This window comes from Pristiophorus japonicus, chromosome 20 (assembly GCF_044704955.1).
Source record: "Pristiophorus japonicus isolate sPriJap1 chromosome 20, sPriJap1.hap1, whole genome shotgun sequence".
Classification (NCBI taxonomy): domain Eukaryota; kingdom Metazoa; phylum Chordata; class Chondrichthyes; family Pristiophoridae; genus Pristiophorus; species Pristiophorus japonicus.
In genome coordinates, this window is record NC_091996.1 from 96846183 (window position 1) to 96867741 (window position 21559).

Below are 21559 nucleotides of genomic sequence, written 5' to 3' on the forward strand. Positions count from 1 at the left end.
CCTCATTTCAAAGGACCATCTATGGTGATGGAATAGTCAAGTCCAGAGGTAACAAAGGCACAGATGAAGGCTTCTGCAGCGGATGAGCTGAGGTGGGGCGGAGACGGGCGATGTGGTTGGAAGCTCATTTCAGGGTCAAATATGACACCAAGGTTGCAAATAATGTGGTTCGGCCTCCGATACGAGTTGGGGAGAGGGAGGGAGTCAGTGGCTCGGGAACGATAATCTGACAGCTTCCTGCTCACTGTTTACTGATACCAGCTTTTCATTTCCAGATTTGAGTGCGCTCGATTCACATTCTCAAACTGCCGTGGAGGGGAGGGGGGGAGGGTGGGGGGTGATTTGAACGCGATCTCTGGATTATAGATCAGGCCCTTCAGATTACTGGTCCAGTGCACTTACCCAATTGAAAAAGGGGAGTGAGAGTCTTCACTCTGTCTTCGTCCACCCTGACCCTTGTTTCCCACCCAGCAGGTTGGATCCAGGCACATCTCCGAGATGGAGTCCGTGCGCTCCCACCTACAGAACATGTTGAAGTTCTCTCAGGATATCGCCTACCGTGAGTATGTGGCCGCACCTCGGGGGCGGATCTGCGGAGGGAGGGAGGACCACGGTGGGTTAGTACATTCGCCCCTGTTAGTCTGTCGCACCGACTGTTCAGTGTTCCGTCCCACTCCAGGGACTTGAGCACTAAAATCTAGGCTGAGGGAGCGCCGCACTGTCGGAGGGGCAGTACTGAGGGAGCGCCGCACTGTCGGAGGGGCAGTACTGAGGGAGCGCCGCACTGTCGGAGGGGCAGTACTGAGGGAGCGCCGCACTGTCGGAGGGGCAGTACTGAGGGAGCGCCGCACTGTCGGAGGGGCAGTACTGAGGGAGCGCCTCACTGTCGGAGGGGCAGTACTGAGGGAGCCCCGCACTGTCGGAGGGGCAGTACTGAGGGAGCGCCGCACTGTCGGAGGGGCAGAGCTGAGGGAGCGCCGCACTGTCGGAGGGGCAGAACTGAGGGAGCGCCGCACTGTCGGAGGGGCAGTGCTGAGGGAGCGCCGCACTGTCGGAGGGGCGGTACTGAGGGAGCGCCGCACTGTCAGAGGGGCGGTACTGAGGGAGTGCCGCACTGTCGGAGGGGCAGTGCTGAGGGAGCGCCGCACTGTCGGAGGGGCAGAACTGAGGGAGCGCCGCACTGTCGGAGGGGCAGTACTGAGGGAGCGCCGCACTGTCGGAGGGGCAGTGCTGAGGGAGTGCCGCACTGTCAGAGGGGCAGTACTGAGGGAGCGCCGCACAGTCGGAGGGGCAGTACTGAGGGAGCGCCGCACTGTCGGAGGGGCAGTACTGAGGGAGCGCCGCACTGTCGGAGGGGCAGTACTGAGGGAGTATAGCACTGTCGGAGGGGCAGTACTGAGGGAACGAGGAACAGCTATGTGGAGACTGGTGATAGAAGCCCTATTTCCCCACCTCTGCTTCTGATGGCCCTGATAAAGGGAAGCCCACACGAGCCAGAGGAGAACTTGAATGACATTCATGCGCAGACTAACCCGGGTGTCCTTATTTTCAAATCCCTCCATGGCCCTCGTCCCTCCCTATCTCTGGAATCCCCTCCAGCCCCACAGCCCCCCGAGATATCTGCACACCTCTAATTCTGCCCTCCTGACCATCCCTGATTATAATCACTCCACAATCGGCGGCCGTGCCTTCTGTTGCCTGGGCCCCAAGCTCTGGAACTCCCTCCCTAAACCTCTCCGCCTCTCTCTCCTCCTTTAAGATGCTCTTTAAAACCCACCAAGCTTTTGGTCACCTTCGCTAATTTCTACTTTTGCGGCTTGTGTCAAATTGTTTATGTTATAATACCAGTGTGAAGCGCTTTGAGATGTTCCACTACATTAAAGGCGCTATATAAATACAAGCTGTTGTTGTCATTTGGTTTGGTGGGTGTAACTGTGTTCTGTCGCTGTGCAGGGGACGCTGCCGTCAGTCCGATCTCTCTGCCACTGGAGCTGAAGGCAGGCGAGGAGCAAAGAGACGATGACTCATTCGAGAGCGACTGTACCAGCACCTTGCTCAGGTGGGTGAGGGGTCTTAAACCAGCACCTTGCTCAGGTGGGTGAGGGGTCTTAAACCCACACCTTGCTCAGGTGGGTGAGGAGTCTTAAACCCGCACCTTGCTCAGGTGGGTGAGGGCTCTTAAACCAGCACCTTGCTCAGGTGGGTGAGGGCTCTTAAACCAGCACTTTCCTCATCTGCGTAAGTGGTCTTTTTATTCTGGGGGGGGGGGCATTGATGGTTGGGTAACCCTGCAAATTACTCATCATCAACGTCATAGGCGCTCCCTCGAAGCGAGGATGACTTGCTTCCACGCCAAAAAGGGACGAGTTCACAGGTGTTTTAATGAAGGACCCGATATTCCAGATCCCGAACTACATCCTGAAGTGTGCAAGATGCCTGTGCGTGGATTGTTTTAACGTGGGGTGACCGTTGCACACCAGCCACCACACGGGCTTGACAGAGCGAGGTCTCGGTCCAGGGGCAAGGGTTAACCAGGACGACTGCTGCACGGACCCAGTGCGCCCACATATCGCAGTGTGGGCTGGGCCCGTGCTGCCCCTGGGCCCTCGCCTCTCCTGGGCCCTGATCACGTCCCTCTACAATCTCCCACCGTTCCTTCGCCCCGACCTCGCCGCTCCCGCTGTACCTGCCCGCGCTCCAATCACCGACCTGGACCTTGATGACGTCACTCTTCGCTGCTGTCGCCCTCCTGCTCCAGCTCGCGCTGTACCTTGCCATGGTGCTCCGCCGCGCTGTCTGGGGGCTGCCGCTATCCGCTCCGTCTATGGCCCCGACCTGCCGCTGATGGTCTCAGTGTTGTTGGCCACCGAATGTTAGCGTTCCGTGACTCCACTCCACTCCGCTCGCCCTCACGCTCTCCGCTCGCCCTCCAGCGGAGGGTTCTTGACCTGGGCTGGTCCCTCAGCTGTACAAAAGGCCTGCTACTTCCTTGCTGGGAAAGGACGGAATGAGAAGGCAGTTGTGGACTGGGTGGTGCATAGAAAGGAAGAACTTGCATTTATATAGCACCTTTCACAACTTCAAGATGTCCCAAAGACCTTTACAGCCGATGAGGTACTGTAGAAGCGTAGTCATTGACGTAATGTGGGAAACGCAGCAGCTAATTTGCGCACAGCAAGCTCCCCCAGAGCAGTATTGAGTGTGACGTTGGTTGAGGGATAAATATTGATCCCTCAGCGTCGTCCCTCCGACAGCGCGGCGCTCCCTCAGCGTCGCCCCTCCGACAGCAGGAGTTCCCTCAGCATCGCCCCTCCGACAGCGGGAGCTCCCTCAGCGTCGCCCCCTCCGACAGCGCGGCGCTCCCTCAGCGCTGCCCCTCCCACAGCGGGAGCTCCCTCAGCGCCGTCCCTCCGACAGCGCGGCGCTCCCTCAGCGTCGCCCCCTCCGACAGCGCGGCACTCCCTCAGCGTCGCCCCCTCCGACAGCGGGAGCTCCCTCAGCGCCGCCCCTCCCACAGCGGGAGCTCCCTCAGCGCCGTCCCTCCGACAGCGCGGCGCTCCCTCAGTACTGCCCCTCCGACAGCGCGGCGCTCCCTCAGTACTGTCCCTCCGACAGTGCGGCGCTCCCTCAGTACTGCCCCTCCGACAGCGGGAGCTCCCTCAGTACTGCCCCTCCGACAGCGGGAGCTCCCTCAGCGTCGCCCCCTCCGACAGCGCGGCGCTCCCTCAGCGCTGGCACTAGGAGTGTCGCCCTAGATTATGTGCTGTGGTATGGGACTTGAACCCACAGCCTCCTGACTCTGAGGCGAGAGTGCGACCCACTGACTGCAGCGTGTCTGCGACAAGCTTAAGGCCCCGCTGGCTGAAGGGACCCAGTATGAAACGAGTTGGGTGGTCTCAGCATAATTCCAAGTGAGCACGAGCAAGTGGCTAAGCAGACAGGAGCTGCCACTCGACAATAATGAGCTGTAATTGACCTTGGGGAGCTGATTGGACCACTTACCCCGCTGGATACCTGAGCCAGGCCAGTTTAGCAGCTAAACAATCGCACGTGTGTCCCCCATTTTTTTTTTTTATTAAAAGATTACATATCTAAAATTCTTTATTGCCATCAATAGCGTACAAAGGTATACATCAATGAAAGGATGATCAAGCCAGATTTTGACTTTACAATGTAGGTAAACAAGCAAAACCTCAATACGAACCAATATTCGCTTACCAAACTAATCACACAACTGTATTCTAATTGGTTCCGATATAAATGTCGAAGAAAAATTACACAGTATTTCCTTACTTTTCTAAACTATGCAACAAATAAGCACTGGGTTATTGAATACTACAAAGTTCTGAACAGCATACATACCAACAAGCATAAAAAGATTTTTTTTTTTTTTAAAAAGACATAAGTGAACATTGTTCAGCAATCGAGAACTCAAAGGCCCAATGGAACACATTGTCCCTCTACTACAACTGGTTATTTTTGACTAAGTCATTCATTACTCAGTCTTAGACTTTAAGTATTGAGTGCAGTTAGCATTTCCTCCATTAATACATGGTTATTCATGGAAACAATCATATTTTGTGAACAAAAAATACTAATACACAGGCTTGCAAAAAAGCATTTTGATTACAATCAGCCAAGGGATATTGAACCATTACAAAAGTACTTGAATGTGGCACTTAACCTACAGGGCTACGGACCGAGAGCTCTTCCCAGGAGCAAGTCTGCAGGCGTCTTTGATAACTTGTTTTTCTGAATCTAAACTCTCTTTATTTTGCCGGGTTTGGAGCAATGGATCTGACCCACCTTGCTTTTCCTCGTTTCAGCGCCAAGCCATTCCAGCAGGTCTCCGTGTCGCCGCCGGTGCCTGTCCTGGGACTGGATGAAGCGGCACTCTTCCCCCGGTATTCCCGCATGCAGCTCGGGGCGGGAGCTGGGCCGGCCGCCGAATCTTCCCTCTACGAGTATCAGATCCTGAAGGACACCCTCGATAAAGAGCGCACGCGGAGAAAGGTAGGGAGAAGCACCCTCGACACCAACAACCCTCCCCCCTCGCGTCCAGCTTTTCAAACGCCGCCTCCAAACCCATCTTTTCCACTGCGATCTCCGTTGGCAGCACTCTCTCTCACCTCTGAGTCAAAAGGTTGTGGATTCAAGTCCCACTCCAGATCTTGAGCGCAAAAATCCAGGCCGACACTCCTGAGCAGTGCTGAGGGAGCCCCGCACTGTCGGAGGGGCAGTACTGAGGGAGCCCCACGCTGTCGGAGGGGCAGTACTGAGGGAGCACCGCACTGTCGGAGGGGCAGTACTGAGGGAGCCCCACGCTGTCGGAGGGGCAGTACTGAGGGAGCCCTGCGCTGTCGGAGGGACAGTACTGAGGGGGGGGCAGTACTGAGGGAGCCCCGCACTGTCGGAGGGGCAGTGGTGAGGGAGCGCCGCACTGTCGGAAGGGCAGTACTGAGGGAGTGCCGCACTGTCGGAGGGGCAGTACTGAGGGAGCCCCGCACTGTCGGAGGGGCAGTACTGAGGGAGCCCCGCACTGTTGGAGACAAACTTGGATATATTACACTCAGTCCCTTCATCTAAATCATGAATATAGATTGTAAATAGCTGAGGCCAGTGATGGAGCAGTGAATAACTGACCACACCTTCAGGATTCCCGCGTTTAGCTGCACGCGGGCTAAATCCTGAAGACGCGGTCAGTTTCGGAGAGGTAATGACGGCAAACGCCGATAGTTCACCATCATTGCCCACCGCAAATCCCGGGCCATTCAGCAATCAGGTGATACCATAAAATCCCATGTACAGTTTGCAGGTCCGTACGAGTTGCTACTCTGCAATTGCACACTCTGCACAGTCGCAGCAATCTCACCCATTAGCCCCAAACTATCGTCACGCGCACATCGTCCATCGAGGTACGGCTGATATTTTACAGCCGAACCCTCGGTTTTAATCGCCCCACCATTGGTGGCTGTGCCTTCTGTTGCCTGGGCCCCAAGCTCTGGAATTCCCTCCCTAAATCTCTCCGCCTCTCTCTCCTCCTTTTAAGCCGCTCCTTAAAACCGATCTTTCTAACCAAGCATTTGGGCACCTGTCCTAATATCTCCTCATGGGGCTCGGTGTCAAACGTAAGTTGTCATTGTTGAGAATCAGAAGTTGGCAAGAAAGAAAGACTTCGAAATAGTGCCATGGGATCTTTTACGTCCACCTGAGAGGTCAGACGAGGCCTCAGTTTAACATCTCATCCGAAATACCGTCCCTCCGACAGTGCGGCGCTCCCTCAGCACTGCCCCTCCGACAGTGCGGCGCTCCCTCAGCACTGCCCCTCCGACAGTGCGGCGCTCCCTCAGCACTGCCCCTCCGACAGTGCGGCGCTTCCCCAGCACTGCCCCTCCGACAGTGCGGCGCTCCCTCAGCACTGCCCCTCCGACCTCAGCACTGCCCCTCCGACAGTGCGGCGCTCCCTCAGCACTGCCCCTCCGACAGTGCGGCGCTCCCTCAGCACTGCCCCTCCGACAGTGCGGCGCTCCCTCAGCACTGCCCCTCCGACAGTGCGGCGCTCCCTCAGCACTGCCCCTCCGACAGTGCGGCGCTCCCTCAGCACTGCCCCTCCGACAGTGCGGCGCTCCCTCAGCACTGCCCCTCCGACAGTGCGGCGCTCCCTCAGCACTGACCCTCCGACAGTGCGGCGCTCCCTCAGCACTGCCCCTCCGACAGTGCGGCGCTCCCTCAGCACTGCCCCTCCGACAGTGCGGCGCTCCCTCAGCACTGCCCCTCCGACAGTGCGGCGCTCCCTCAGCACTGCCCCTCCGACAGTGCGGCGCTCCCTCAGCACTGCCCCTCCGACAGTGCGGCGCTCCCTCAGCACTGCCCCTCCGACAGTGCGGCGCTCCCTCAGCACTGCCCCTCCGACAGTGCGGCGCTCCCTCAGCACTGCCCCTCCGACAGTGCGGCGCTCCCTCAGCACTGCCCCTCCGACAGTGCGGCGCTCCCTCAGCACTGCCCCTCCGACAGTGCGGCGCTCCCTCAGCACTGCCCCTCCGACAGTGCGGCGCTCCCTCAGCACTGCCCCTCCGACAGTGCGGCGCTCCCTCAGCACTGCCCCTCCGACAGTGCGGCGCTCCCTCAGCACTGCCCCTCCGACAGTGCGGCGCTCCCTCAGCACTGCCCCTCCGACAGTGCGGCGCTCCCTCAGCACTGCCCCTCCGACAGTGCGGCGCTCCCTCAGCACTGCCCCTCCGACAGTGCGGCGCTCCCTCAGCACTGCCCCTCCGACAGTGCGGCGCTCCCTCAGCACTGCCCCTCCGACAGTGCGGCGCTCCCTCAGCACTGCCCCTCCGACAGTGCGGCGCTCCCTCAGCACTGCCCCTCCGACAGTGCGGCGCTCCCTCAGCACTGCCCCTCCGACAGTGCGGCGCTCCCTCAGCACTGCCCCTCCGACAGTGCGGCGCTCCCTCAGCACTGCCCCTCCGACAGTGCGGCGCTCCCTCAGCACTGCCCCTCCGACAGTGCGGCGCTCCCTCAGCGCTGCCCCTCCGACAGTGCGGCGCTCCCTCAGCGCCGCCCCTCCGACAGTGCGGCGCTCCCTCAGCGCCGCCCCTCCGACAGTGCGGCGCTCCCTCAGCGCCGCCCCTCCGACAGTGCGGCGCTCCCTCAGCGCCGCCCCTCCGACAGTGCGGCGCTCCCTCAGCGCCGCCCCTCCGACAGTGCGGCGCTCCCTCAGCGCCGCCCCTCCGACAGTGCGGCGCTCCCTCAGCACCGCCCCTCCGACAGTGTCAGCCTAGATTTTGCTTTTGTGCTCAAGTCCCAGGAGTGGGATTTGAACCCGCAGCCTTCTGATTCCGAGGCGGGAGAGAGAGAGAGAGAGTGCTACCCACTGAGAGAGAGTTCCAAACTTCTACTGCCCTTTGCGCGTAGAAATGTTTTCCAACTTCATTCCTAAAAGGCCTAATGCTCCACCAATCACCCCGCTCCCCCTTGTACCCAGACGGGTCAGACCGTGAGTGATTCCACGTGTGGTGACATTCTCTCTCTCTCTGTGTGCTCTGTGACCTGCCTCGCCTCGGCTCACGTGGCAGTAAGCTGCTTGGGGATCCACGTTGTCTTGCTTGGCCGGCTTTGGAAAGCCAATCTGTCCTCTTAAGCCTCTTTGCAGCACACACCATATCCCCCCCCCCCCCCCCTGCCCCGGCCCACCCCTCTATATTTGCTGTCAGTCCCAAAGCAGCTCGTGGGTTGGCTTCTGTCGGCTCACCTCCGGGGCTCAGGATGGGCTTACTCCGAGGGTCGCGGAGTTTGTCGTTTAACCCGCGCGCTCGCTCGTGCAGGTCGCATTCCGGCGTGGAACGTCCCCGTCACTTGGTTTATTATTTCATCTTTGACTGACTGACCTTCGAAGCTTTCCCCTTCCGCAGGAAAGTGTGCGCAGGCATTCCTGTGCGTAAATCTGCTGGCAGAAGCTCCTTGTTTATTAGTGATTACAATCAGTTCTCTTTAATTCGGGCTGCTGCATCAAACCTCAGTGATGTCTGACCATTAGCTGTTCTGGCGTTTATGAATTACAGATACCCGGGAGTGAGTTACAGGCTGGAATCAAATCGAGGAATTCGGGGGGTTTATATATAGAATAACGGTTTCCTGGGAGAGAGTTACAGGCTGGAATCAAATCGAGGGGTTCGGGAGGTTTATATATAGAATAACAGATACCCGGGAGTGAGTTACAGGCTGGAATCTAATCGAGGTGTTCGGGGGGTTTATATATAGAATAACGGATACCCGGGAGTGAGTTACAGGCTGGAATCTAATCGAGGTGTTCGGGGGGTTTATATATAGAATAACGGATACCCGGGAGTGAGTTACAGGCTGGAATCTAATCGAGGTGTTCGGGGGGGTTTATATATAGAATAATGGATACCCGGGAGTGAGTTACAGGCTGGGATCTAATCAAGGGGTTTAGGGAGGGTTTATATATAAAACGAATACCCGGGAGTGAGTTATAGGCTGGCATCTAATCGAGGTGTTCGGGGGGTTTATATATCGAATAACGGATACTCGGGAGTGAGTTACAGGCTGGAATCTAATCGAGGGGTTTGAGGGTTTATATATTAGAACGAATACCCGCAATGAGTTACAGGCTGGGATCTGATCGAGGGGTTTGGGGAGGGTTTATATATAAAACTAATACCCGGGAGTGAGTTACAGACTGGAATCTAATCGAGGGGTTCGGGGGGGTTTATATATAGAATAATGGATACCCCGGAGTGCATTACAGGCTGGAATCTAATCGAGGGGTTTGAGGGGGTTTATATATATAAAATGAATACCCGGGAGTGAGTTACAGGCTGGAATCTAATCGGGGGGTTTATATATAGAATAACCGATACCCGGGAGTGAGTTACAGGCTGGGATCTGATCGAGATGTTCGGGGGGTTTAATATATAAAACGACTACCCGGGAGTGAGTTACAGGCTGGAATCTAATCGGGGGGTTTATATATAGAAAGGATACCTGGGAATGAGTTGCTGTCTGTCCTCGCTCGCTCGCAGTGCTTACAGAAGAGGATTTATGATTTAATTCCTGAACGGTTTAATAGGAAGAAACCCATTGATTCCTTGGAAAGGCTTTGTCCATTAAGCCTTCGCACAGAATATTCTGTATCACATGTAATGCAGAAACATAACCCCGAACAGCTAATTGTAGGAGTCTTTTATTTTTCAACATTCAGAAACCGAGATCTCTACGCTCCACCCCTTTCTGGCCTCTTGCACATCACCAATTTCCATCGCTCCACCATCGGCGGCCGAGCCTTCAGCTGCCTGGGCCCCAAGCTCTAACTCCCTCCCTAAACCTCTCCTTTTAAGACGCTCCTTAAAACCGACCTCTCTCTGTGCTAATATCTCCTGACGCGGCTTGTGTCAAATTTATCTGATAATGCAACTGTTACGCACCTTTGAATGTTTTACTACATTAAAGATGCTATATAAATGCGAGCTATTGTTGTTAAAGAGACAGCCAGCTACACTTCAATGGCCCAATAATATGTTGTATAATGTTCTTAGAATCAATAGAATGGTTACAGCACAGAAGGCGGCTGGGATGGGGGGATTATCCTGAGGAGAGATGAGCTCTGGAACTCCCTCCCTAAACCTCTCCGTCTCCTCCTTCAAGACGCTCCTTAAAACCGACCTCTTTGACCCAGCTTTGGGTCACCTGCGCTAATTTCTCCTTATGTGGCTCGGTGTCAGTTTAAAAAAATCTGATAACCCTCCTGTGAAGCACCCTGGGACGTTTCACTATGTTAAAGGCGCTATATAAAATACATGTTGTTGTTTGTGGGAGCTTGCTGTGCGCAAATTAGTTGCCGTGTTTGCCCACATTGCAACTGTGGCTATGCTTCAAACGTGATTGGCTGTGAAGTGTTCCGGGACATCACGAGGACGTGATAGGCGCCGCATAAATGCAGATTTTGCTCTTTATTGTCCTCGCTCGGGCTGTCATACACCTGAAGTCCCTCAGTCATCGTGACTCTGCCCCTCTGATGCCCAGGATCGGTCTCCCTGCTCCTCGAGGGATGAAGTGCTGAAATTCGGAGTCGCTGATGTTTGGAGGCGGTCACCGCCTCAAACTGCCAAATTCGGTTTTGCCGGCCAAAGGTGAGGGAGCAGTGCTAAACATGGCGTTGCACACTTGCCCTCGGGCGTCCACAGAGCGGCATCTCAGGAGGCCGACCGAATTTCCCGACGAGATGAAAAAAAACTGGGGGAAAAGAGAAAAGTTTACAAAAACCTCTGACCCACACCCACTCTTTCCTCACTGGTGCCATTAATACATAAATGCTGAAAAAAAATTAAAGTTAACATCTTTCTTTCAGCAAAAATATAAAAAGGAAGAGAGTGACTAAAGTAAACGTTGGTCCCTTAGAGGATGAGACTGGGGAATTAATAATGGGAAACAGAGAAACGGCAGAGATGTTGAATATATACTTTGTATCGGCCTTTACGGTAAAAGAGTGATATACCTGTCCAGGTACTTGCATTGGAGGCAGTTCAGAGAAGGTTCATGAGGTTGATTCCTGGGATGAAGGGGTTGTCTTATGAGGAAAGGTTGAGCAGGTTGGGCCTGTACACATTGGAGTTTAGAAGAATGAAAGGTGATCTTATTGAAATGTGTAAGATTCTAGGGGGGGGGGGGGGCTGGACAGGGTAGATGCAGAGAGGATGTTTCCCCTCGTGGGGGAACCTAGAACTAGGGGGCATAGTCTCAGAATAAGGGGTCGCAAATTTAATACGGAAATGGGGAGGAATTTCTTCTGAGGGGGTCGTGAATCTTTTGGAATTCTCTACCCCAGAGAGCTGTGGCGTCTGGGTCTTTGAATACATTAAAGGTGGAGGTAGATTTTTGAGGGATAAGAGAGTGAAGGGTTATGGGGAGCGGGCAGGGAAGTGGAGCTGAGGCCAAGATCAGATCAGCCATGGCGGAGCAGGCTCGAGGGGCCGAATGGCCGACTCCTGCTCAGTTTTCTTGTGTTGTTCCCTTGATCTCTGTACGATACTGCCCCTTTCCCAGGCTGTACGGATGCATGCCGGTAAGGCCACCGTGCCGAATATCGCGGCGGCGGCAAAGGGGCGTTGCACGCTCGATATCACCACGTGGGTGTCGGCCGAGCGCCCGGCGGGACCTCTTGGCCCCGCCTCCACCTACATTTCCCGTGAGCCCAGGAACCCGCTCCCCGCTGACAGTAAACCCGTTAGCTGCCCCTCTCTGGTGCCAGCTGGGGGGCATTGCGAGCGGAACTTCAACCACTAACTATGTCGACTCGGACTCTGACTCTTGTTTTTTTTGGGCCCCCGTCCAATCGCAGCACTGCGAGCGACAGATTCAGACCCTGCAGAACAGGATCCTGGAGCTACAGCAGCAATTGGCCGTGGCGGTGTCAGCTGACCGGAAGAAGGACATCATGATCGAGCAGCTGGACAAGGTACGAGGAGCAATGGTTAAAGATTTTGCATCGCTTCCCTCTACCCACCCATTGATGCCGGCAATACTAGTGCAGTGAGTTGGTGGGAAGTCACGCACCCCCTCGCCTCTGAGTCACAAGGTCGTGGGTTCAAGTCCCCACTCCGGGTCTTGAGCACATAAATCTAGACTGACACTCCCAGTGCAGTGCGGAGGGAGCGCCGCACTGTCGGAGGGGCAGTGCGGAGGGAGCGCCGCACTGTCGGAGGGACGGTGCTGAGGGAGCGCCGCACTGTCGGAGGGACGGTGCTGAGGGAGCGCCGCACTGTCGGAGGGACGGTGCTGAGGGAGTGCCGCACTGTCGGAGGGACGGTGCTGAGGGAGTGCCGCACTGTCGGAGGGGCAGTACTGAGGGAGCGCCGCACTGTCGGAGGAGCAGTACTGAGGGAGTGCCGCACTGTCGGATGGGCAGTACTGAGGGAGTGCCGCACTGTCGGAGGGGCGGTGCTGAGGGAGCGTTGCACTGTCCCACAAACAGCAATGTAATAATGACCAGATCATCTGTTTTTGTTACGTTGATTGAAGGATAAATATTCGCCCCAGAACAACGGGGATAACTCTCTTGCTCTTCCTCGAAATAGTGGCCATGGGATCTTTTACGTCCAGCTTAGAAGGCAGACGGAGACTCAGTTTAACGTCTCATCCGAAAGACGGCCCCTCCGACAGTGCGGTGCTCCCTCAGTACTGCCCCTCCGACAGTGCGGCGCTCCCTCAGTACTGCCCCTCCGACAGTGCGGCGCTCCCTCAGTACTGCCCCTCTGACAGTGCGGCGCTCCCTCAGTACTGCCCCTCCGACAGTGCGGCGCTCCCTCAGTACTGCCCCTCCGACAGTGCGGCGCTCCCTCAGTACTGCCCCTCCGACAGTGCGGTGCTCCCTCAGTACTGCCCCTCCGACAGTGCGGCCCTCCCTCAGTACTGCCCCTCCGACAGTGCGGCGCTCCCTCAGCACGGCCCCTCCGACAGTGCGGCGCTCCCTCGGCATGGCACTGGGAGTGTAGCTTAGATTTCTGTGCTGATGTCCCTGGAGTGGGACTTGAACCCACAACCCTCTGACTGACTGTGAGGCGAGGGTGCTGGCCACTGAGCCGCGGACGATACTAGTACGGTGCGATGAGTCTCGATCTGGGCGCAATGACCATATTGGCCCAAGTATTTGGAGCTTCGGAGGACCAAGACTGGACGCTTGGTTCGGAGGCACAGCATGTTGTGGTGGGATAAATGTGGGTTCTGGCAACTATTGGCCCGTCTGTTGCTGTAAACGTGAAGCTGTGCTCTTGTGTTTTTGTCGTGTGGCAGTATTTCCGATTTGTTTTTTCCCCTCTCCCCGGCGGCAGACTCTGGTGAAGGTGGTGGAGGGCTGGAAGAAACACGACACGGAGAAATCGGAAGCCCTGAGGCAGCTGCAGGAGGAGCAGGAGGCTGTGGAGAAGGGACGGGCCAAGCAGCAGAAGGTAGGGCCCTCGACACGCCGGGAAATCGGTGTGGAGCTTACCCGCGGGGCAAACGCTACCCTCGGCGGAACAATCGGTGAAATCTGCCGCACGGGAGGAGACCATTCGGCCCATCGTGTCCGTGCCGGCCGACCAAGAGCCACCCAGCCCAATCCCACTTTCCAGCTCTGGGTCCGTAGCCCTGTAGGTGCACATCCAAGTACTTTTTAAATGTGGTGAGGGTTTCTGCCTCTACCACCCTTTCAGGCCGTGAGTTCCAGACCCACACCATCCCCTGGGTGAAGAAATGTTCCCTCAAATCCCCTCGAAACCTACCAATTACCTTAAATCTGTGCCCCCTGGTTGTTGACCCCTCTGCTAAGGGGAAACAGGTCCTTCCTACCCACTCTATCCAGGCCCCTCATAATTTTATACACCTCAATCAGGTCTCCCCTCAGCCTCCTCTGTTCCAAGGACACCAGCCCCAGCCTGTCCCATCTTTCCTCACGGCTAAATAGCTCCGTGGGTAGCACGCTTGACTCTGAGTCAGAAAGTGGGAGTTTGTTGCAGAATACCCAGCCTCTGACCCACTCTTGTAGCCACAGTATTTGTGTGGCTGGTCCAGTTATGTTTCTGGTCAATGGTGACCCCCAGAGTGTTGGTGAAGGTTGTCCCTGACACAGATGTTGGGAAAGAATGGTTCAAATGGATGTCTTCCCTTGTGTACAGGTTGCATTGCTATGATTATTTTCACACATCTTGAGTCTCTCTTTTCGGACCTCGCGTCCTTCCTAAATTGTGGCGCCCAGAATTCGACACGACACTCCAGTTGGGGCCAAACCTTTGCAAAGGTTGATCATAACTTCCTTGTGTTTGTACTCTATCAATAGGTTTGGGTCTCAGCCCTGCATTCATAGGAATATAAGAAATAGGAGCAGGAGAAGGTCATACGGCCCCTCGAGTCTGCTCCACCATTTAATAAGACCATGGCTGATCTGATCATGGACTCAGCTCCACTTCCCCGCCCACTCCCCATAACCCCTTATCCCCTTATCGTTAAAGAAACTGTCTATTTCTGTCTTAAATTAATTCAATGCCCCAGCTTCCACAGCTCTCTGAGGCAGCGAATTCCACAGATTTACAACCCTCAGAGAAGAAATTCCTCCTCATCTCAGTTTTAAATGGGAAGCCCCTTATTCTAAGACCATGCCCCCTAGTTCTAGTCTCGCCCATCAGTGGAAACATCCTCTCTGCATCCACCTTGTCAAGCCCCCTCATAATCTTATACGTTTCAATAAGATCACCTCTCATTCTTCTGAATTCCAATGAGTAGAGGCCCAACCTCCTCAACCTTTCCTCATAAGTCAACCCCCTCATCTCCGGAATCAACCGAGTGAACCTTCTCTAAACTGCCTCCAAAGCAAGTATATCCTTTCGTAAATATGGAAACCAAAACTGCACGCAGTATTCCAGGTGTGGCCTCACCAATACCCTGTATAACTGTAGCAAGACTTCCCTGCTTTTATACTCCATCCCCTTTGCAATAAAGGCCAAGATTCCATTGGCCTTCCTGATCACTTGCTGTACCCGCATACTAACCTTTTGTGTTTCATGCACAAGTACCCCCAGGTCCCGCTGTACTGCAGCACTTTGCAATCTTTCTCCATTTAAATAATAACTTGCTCTTTGATTTTTTTTTCTGCCAAGTACATGACCTCACACTTTCCAACATTATACTCCATCTGCCAAATTCTTGCCCACTCCCTCAGCCTGTCTAGGTCCCCTGCAGCCTCGTTATGTCCTCCTCACACCGAACTGCTCGGCACTGAGCCATGGCTCTGTGTGGCTCCCGCTGGAGGCTTGTCGGGGCCCAGTGAGCCCTTCCCTCGGGGAATCACTGCCTGCTGGAGAGAGAGGTTAGAGGTGTCCAGTCAGAGCAGGAAGACACAAGTAACGCAGGATTTCTGTTTCCCTTCCAGGCGCTGTTCAACCTCGAGCACCGTTTGTCCCACGCAAACCAAATTCTGGCGAAGGAACAGCAGGAGAAGGGTCTGTTGGAGAAGGAGAGGGGCTCGCTGGTAAGGGAAATGCCGCACTGTCGGAGGGGCGGTATTGAGGGAGCGCCGCACTGTCGGAGGGGCAGTGCTGAGGGAGCGCCGCACTGTGGAGGGGCGGTGCTGAGGGAGCGCTGCACTGTCGGAGGGGCAGTACTGAGGGAGCGCCGCACTGTCGGAGGGGCAGTACTGAGGGAGCTCCGCACTGTCGGAGGGGCAGTACTGAGGGAGCGCCGCACTGTCGGAGGGGCAGTACTGAGGGAGCGCCGCACTGTCGGAGGGGCAGTACTGAGGGAGCGCCGCACTGTCGGAGGGGCAGTACCGAGGGAGCGCTGCACCGTCGGAGGGACAGTACTGAGGGAGTGCTGCACTGTCGGAGGGGCAGTACTGAGAGAGAGAGACGGGGTATCGGTTTAACTTCCCATCTGAAAGACGGCACCTCTGACAGTGCCGCGTTCCCTCAGCACTGCACTGGAGTGTCAGTGTCAATTTTCGTGCTCGAGTCCCTGGAGTGGGACTTGAACCCACATACTTGTGACTCTGAGACGAGGGAGCGAGAGATACACCCACTGAGCCACGACTGCCACTATAGCCGGGACTGTAACATCGAGCAGTAAAATGGGAACGAAAGTAAAGCACGAGTTGATCCCTCTGTTCACCCTGCAGGAGGAGGAGGGCCGGCGGCTGCGGGCGATGGTGGAGGCGGAGCGGGGCCGCTGCCTGAAGCTGCAGGGCGAGGCTGAGAAGGCGGAGAGCGGCAGGCTGCACGAGCGGCAGCAGGCCGAGGTCCTGCGCGCCAAGCTGGGCGAGGAGCGCGAGGCTGGTACGCAGCGCGAGCAGCGGAGGGCGCAGCGGGAGGGAGATCTCCAACAGCAGCTGGAGAGAGAGAAGGTAGGGTGGGGTGGGGAGGGTGGGGCAGTAGTGTCACTAACCCCCCCCCCCCCCCCAGCCATTGGAAATCCCCAGCTTTACATATACCATCTAAAAGCCCAAGGGAGTTCCCTTCAACATAGAAAATGTATCACACGCGCCTTTTTAAAAGAGCTGGAGGTGGAAATTTAGTCGCGCGTCTGTTGTGGCGTTAACCCTGGCGGGGCGGTAAATTTTGGCCCGGAAAATGGTTTCCGTCTTCAGCGGCTGGGCCCCGAGTGTAGACCGGGGCACTAGGGGAGGCGTTCCACATTTCTCTTACGGGGCAAAGCCGGCTGAAACCACCGAGCTAAACAGCCGGCCTCGGGGCGTCCTGCGAGAGGCCTCCCTGGAAAGAAAAATACCAGAAACGTTCCCAATACATTACTGACGTCACATCAACCTGCATCGCAAAACTCCAAACACGATCGCACTTACCCGAGGTCGGAATTACTGAGCTCGCTGGGGGCCCCCCTGCTTTCACAGGCGGTCCCAGCAGGGGGCGCTGCGGGGCGCTACGGATCAGGCGCGAAACAAATATCGCGATGGTGACACGGCCAAGGGGCGCTGGCGTATCAGCTCGCGTCTCCCGGGCGGTAACACTCCGTGGCCCCCCCCCCCCCTCGAAACTGGCCCCGAGTGTCCCGGCGGGGTGCTGGGAGCTGGCCGCCCGTCCGGAGGTACTCACCGCCACCATTGCTGCCCCTCCGGGGCGCTAACCGGGGCGGCAACGCACTGCAAATCCAGCCCCTGGTCTTTAGTTCATCGAGTCGCACAGCACGGGTGGCAGGCCAGTAGGTATCTGCCGTCTCTTTGAAAGAGCGATCCATTTAGTCCAAGTCCCTCCTGCGTTAAGAACATAAGAAATAGGAGCAGGAGTCGGCCATTCGGCCCCTCGAGCCTGCTCCACCATTTAATACGATCATGGCTGATCCGATCATGGACTCAGCTCCACTTCCCCGCCCGCTCCCCATAACCCCTTATCCCCTTATTGTTTAAGAAACTGTCTATTTCTGACTTAAATTTATTCAATGTCCCGGCTTCCACAGCTCTCTGAGGCAGCGAATTCCACAGATTTACAACCCTCTGAGAAGAAATTCCTCCTCATCTCAGTTTTAAATGGGCGCCCCCTTATTCTAAGACCATGCCCCCTAGTTCTATTCTCCCCCATCAGTGGAAACATCCTCTCTGCATCCACCTTGTCAAGCCCCCTCATAATCTTATACGTTTCGATAAGATCACCTCTCATTCTTCTGAATTCCAATGAGTAGAGGCCCAATCTATTCAGCCTTTCCTCATAAGTCAACCCCCTCATCCCCGGAATCAACCGAGTGAGCCTTCTCTGAACTGCCTCCAAAGCAAGTATATCCTTTTGTAAATATGGAAACCAAAACTGCACGCAGTATTCCAGGTGTGGCCTCACCAATACGCTGTATAACTGTAGCAAGACTTTCCTGCTTTTATATTCCTCTCTCCCCACAGCCCGGTGAATGTTTCCCCGTCCAGTATTGATCCAATTCCCGGTTTGAAAGTTACTATTGAATCTGCTCCCACCGCCCTTTCAGGCAGCACGTTCCCGATCACAACAACTCGCTGCGTAAACACATTCTCCCCATCTCCCCCTCTGGTTCCATCGCCGATTATCGTCAATCTGTGTCCCTCTGGTTACTGACCCTCCTGGCACTGGAAACAGTGCATTCCAGATTCCAGTTGAGTTTGAAGAACATAATGAGCGGGGAGGAGAGGGGAGCGTGGGTGGAGGGGGAGGGGTAGTGAGGGGAGGGTGTGGGGGGGAGAGGGGGGAGGGCAGGGGAGGGAAGGGAAGGGAAAATTGCGGTCGGAGGCTTCATTGATACGAATGCATCTGACCCGGAAAACTACCTGTTGGTCCGGGGAAAGGTAGGATTTTGGTTGGAGCCTCCTTTCGCCCCACGGCACGCGGGGATCTGTCTTCCACGCACGGACATCGATGCTGGAGTCACGTGGGCCGGGAACACCAATCACTCCGCTTGTAGAGCTCACATTGCGATCAGTGAGAATAATCCCCTAAAACACAGCACAATAAATAAAAACACCTCGCATATTTTAAATTAATTGAAATTAAATGTAATGAAATGTTTTAGAAAACAAAATATTTTTTGGAATTTTAATGTGTTTTTAATAGAGTTAAAAAATAAACTTACCTTTTAATGGACAGGATTTTTAACATCGAAAAATGTAATTTAATCATTCATTTTTATGTTTTAAGTGTTCCGCTGGTAAACGTAATGTGCCTGCTTTTACCAGGCATAAAAGTTTGAAGGACATTTGCTGGGCATGAGTTGGGCAAATAGCCCGATCTCTCCCGCACGGACATTCTTCCTGCGGGGGTGTGGAGAATCTGTCTGAAGCCATTTTGACAGATTGAAAATGTCGGTTTTTTTTCGACGCGTGCGCATCCCGCCCCGGGAACCGGCTTTTGCCAGGCCTCGCTGGGTCCGTGCGCGCATCGTATCCACCCGGCGAATTTTCGACCCAATATAATAGGAGCAGGAGTAGGCCATATGGCCCCTCGAGCCTGCTCCGCCATTCAATACGATCATGGCTGATCTTCGACCTCAACTCCACTTCCCCGCTCAATCCCCAAATCCCTTGATTCCCCGAAATTCCGAAAATCTATTGATCTCAGCCTTGAATATACTCAGTGACTGAGCCTCCACGGCCCTCTGGGGAAGAGAATTCCAAAGATTCACCACCCTCTGTGAAGAAATTTCTCCTCATCTCAGTCCTAAATGGCCGACCCCTTATCCTGAGACTGTGACCCCTGGTTCTAGACTCCCCAGCCCGGGGGAAACAGTCTGTCAGCGCCTTACCTTTGCTTCTGCCTTTATGATTGGACAGGCAACCGCTCAGCGTGAGTCACAGCGAGCGCACGATGCGCAGGAGGTCCTCGCGTCCGTCCAATCAGAACTGCAGCAGCTCGAAATCGAGTTGGACACCGCCAAACGTGATAAGGATAACCTGCAGATGGAACTCAGCCTGGCGAAGGTGGTGTGTGTGTGTGTGTGGATCTTGTAATGTATGCTCATAGGTTTGTCGAGCTGTTGACCGTGCCTTTCAGCTCTGCGTGGTGGGAGGGGTTTCCTGTACGGGCTGCTCCTGCACACTCTCCACCTTGCCATCCTCGTCTGCCGTCCGGACACGCCATGGCACACCATCCTGCCGTCCGGAGGAGGCGGGGGTCCCCAATGGAGTGCACCCTACGCGGGAGTCCTCCCTCTATCTATTGGGGACTTGGCCTGGAGGGTGTTGCACGGAGCAGTCCTGTGCAATAAGTTTTTAAGTCAATTCACAGGCTCCCAGGCCGCCTGTAATTTCTGCTGTCTGGAGGAGTCTGTGTTCCATGTTTTTATTGAATGTGTGAGGTTGCAGCCCCTCTTCCATTATTCGAAGGGGCTGCTCCTCAAATTCTGGCTGCACTTCAGTCCCACGCTCCTGATCTTTGGGCACCCTGTGCGGAGGGGAGGGGGCAGGTCGGAGGGCCTCCTCGTGGGACTGCTCCTGGGCACGGCCAAGGGGGCCATCGGCCGGCCCAGGCACCGGGCGGTCGAGGGGGTCGTTCAGCCCGACTGCCTGCCTCTCTTTCACGGTTACATCTGAGCCAGGGTGTCCCTGGAGATGGAGCACGCGGTGTCCACCGGTACACTCGCGGCCTTCCGCGAGAGGTGGGCACCGGAGGGACTGGAGTGCATCATCACCCCCGGCAACCAAATTTTAATTTGATCGTTTAAGGTTTACTTAAAGTTTTATTGCTAATTTTGTGTGTTCTAGTGTCCCTTTTAATAAGGGGGCACTCTGCTTTATCTGTTAATCAATATAGTTGTAGAGCTGTTGAGTGGGGAGTGGCTTATCCAGGTCACGTGACGTTCACAAGACTCAATAAAACCCCGTCCAGTTGGGTTCGGGGGATCCACGATGGGGCAGGTGGTTGTGAGCCTGGTGGATGAACCGGTAATGTGTCGTGTGATTGTTAAACCTTTTGCTAATAAACCAACTAGTTCTTAATAGCAACGTGTTGCTATGGATTCTTAAGCAAAGAGCCCACGGAGCAAAAACATTACAGATCTTCTCCGATGTCTCTGATAAGGACACTGTCCTGTGTGGGATGGAGGCCGGCCCAAGTCTGACCTGAGCCAGTTGACCTGCCTGAGGCAGTAACTGGTGCTCAGTTGGACCTGGCGCCCCCGGACTGGTGAGGGGAGAGAGCCAGCCAGGGTTCCCGCGGTGTCTGGTGGGCAGTGAGCCCCGAGGGTGAAGGTGTTTTTCTTCATTCACAGGATGTGGGCGACAGCGGTAGGGCTGGCACTTATTACCCATCCCCCAATTGTGATGCGTCAGCTGTGGCTCAGTGGGCAGCACCCTCGCCTCTGAGTCAGAAGGTTGTGGGTTCAAGTCCAACTCCAGGGACTTGAGCACATAAATCTAGGTTGATGCTCCCAGTGCAGTACTGAGGGAGCGCCGTGCTGAGGGAGCGCCGCACTGTTGGAGGGGGCAGTGCTGAGGGAGCGCCGCACTGTCGGAGGGGGCAGTGCTGAGGGAGCGCTGCACTGTCGGAGGGGCAGTACTGAGGGAGTGTCGGAGGGGCGGTGCTGAGGGAGCGCCGCACTGTCGGAGGGGCAGTGCTGAGGGAGCGCCGCACTGTCGGAGGGGCAGTGCTGAGGGAGCGCCGCATTGTCGGAGGGACAGTACTGAGGGAGCGCCGCACTGTCGGAGGGACAGTACTGAGGGAGCGCCGCACTGTCGGAGGGGCAGTGCTGAGGGAGCGCCGCACTGTCGGAGGGGCAGTGCTGAGGGAGCGCCGCATTGTCGGAGGGGCAGTGCTGAGGGAGCGCCGCATTGTCGGAGGGGGCAGTGCTGAGGGAGCGCCGCACAGTCGGAGGGGCAGTGCTGAGGGAGCGCCGCACTGTCGGAGGGGCAGTGCTGAGGGAGCGCCGCACTGTCGGAGGGGCAGTGCTGAGGGAGCGCCGCATTGTCGGAGGGGCAGTGCTGAGGGAGCGCCGCACTGTCGGAGAGGCAGTACTGAGGGAGCGCCGCACAGTCGGAGGGGCAGTACTGAGGGAGCGCCACACTGTCGGAGGGACCATCTTTCGGATGAGACGTTAAACTGAGCCC

The 21559-nt window shown here is 55.9% G+C and overlaps 1 protein-coding gene across 2 annotated transcripts in view; it reads left to right on the forward strand.

Annotated features, from left to right (window-relative positions):
• Nucleotides 1-21559, forward strand: part of cntrob (centrobin, centrosomal BRCA2 interacting protein) — a 54893-nt gene that overhangs the window by 8201 nt on the left and 25133 nt on the right. For both annotated transcript variants that reach the window (XM_070863231.1, XM_070863232.1), the window contains exons 3-10: nt 475-559; nt 1954-2059; nt 4827-5013; nt 11861-11977; nt 13350-13466; nt 15425-15523; nt 16166-16390; nt 19289-19435. In XM_070863231.1, the coding sequence (XP_070719332.1) occupies nt 475-559; nt 1954-2059; nt 4827-5013; nt 11861-11977; nt 13350-13466; nt 15425-15523; nt 16166-16390; nt 19289-19435 (1083 nt within the window). The remainder of the gene's footprint in view (nt 1-474; nt 560-1953; nt 2060-4826; nt 5014-11860; nt 11978-13349; nt 13467-15424; nt 15524-16165; nt 16391-19288; nt 19436-21559) is intronic.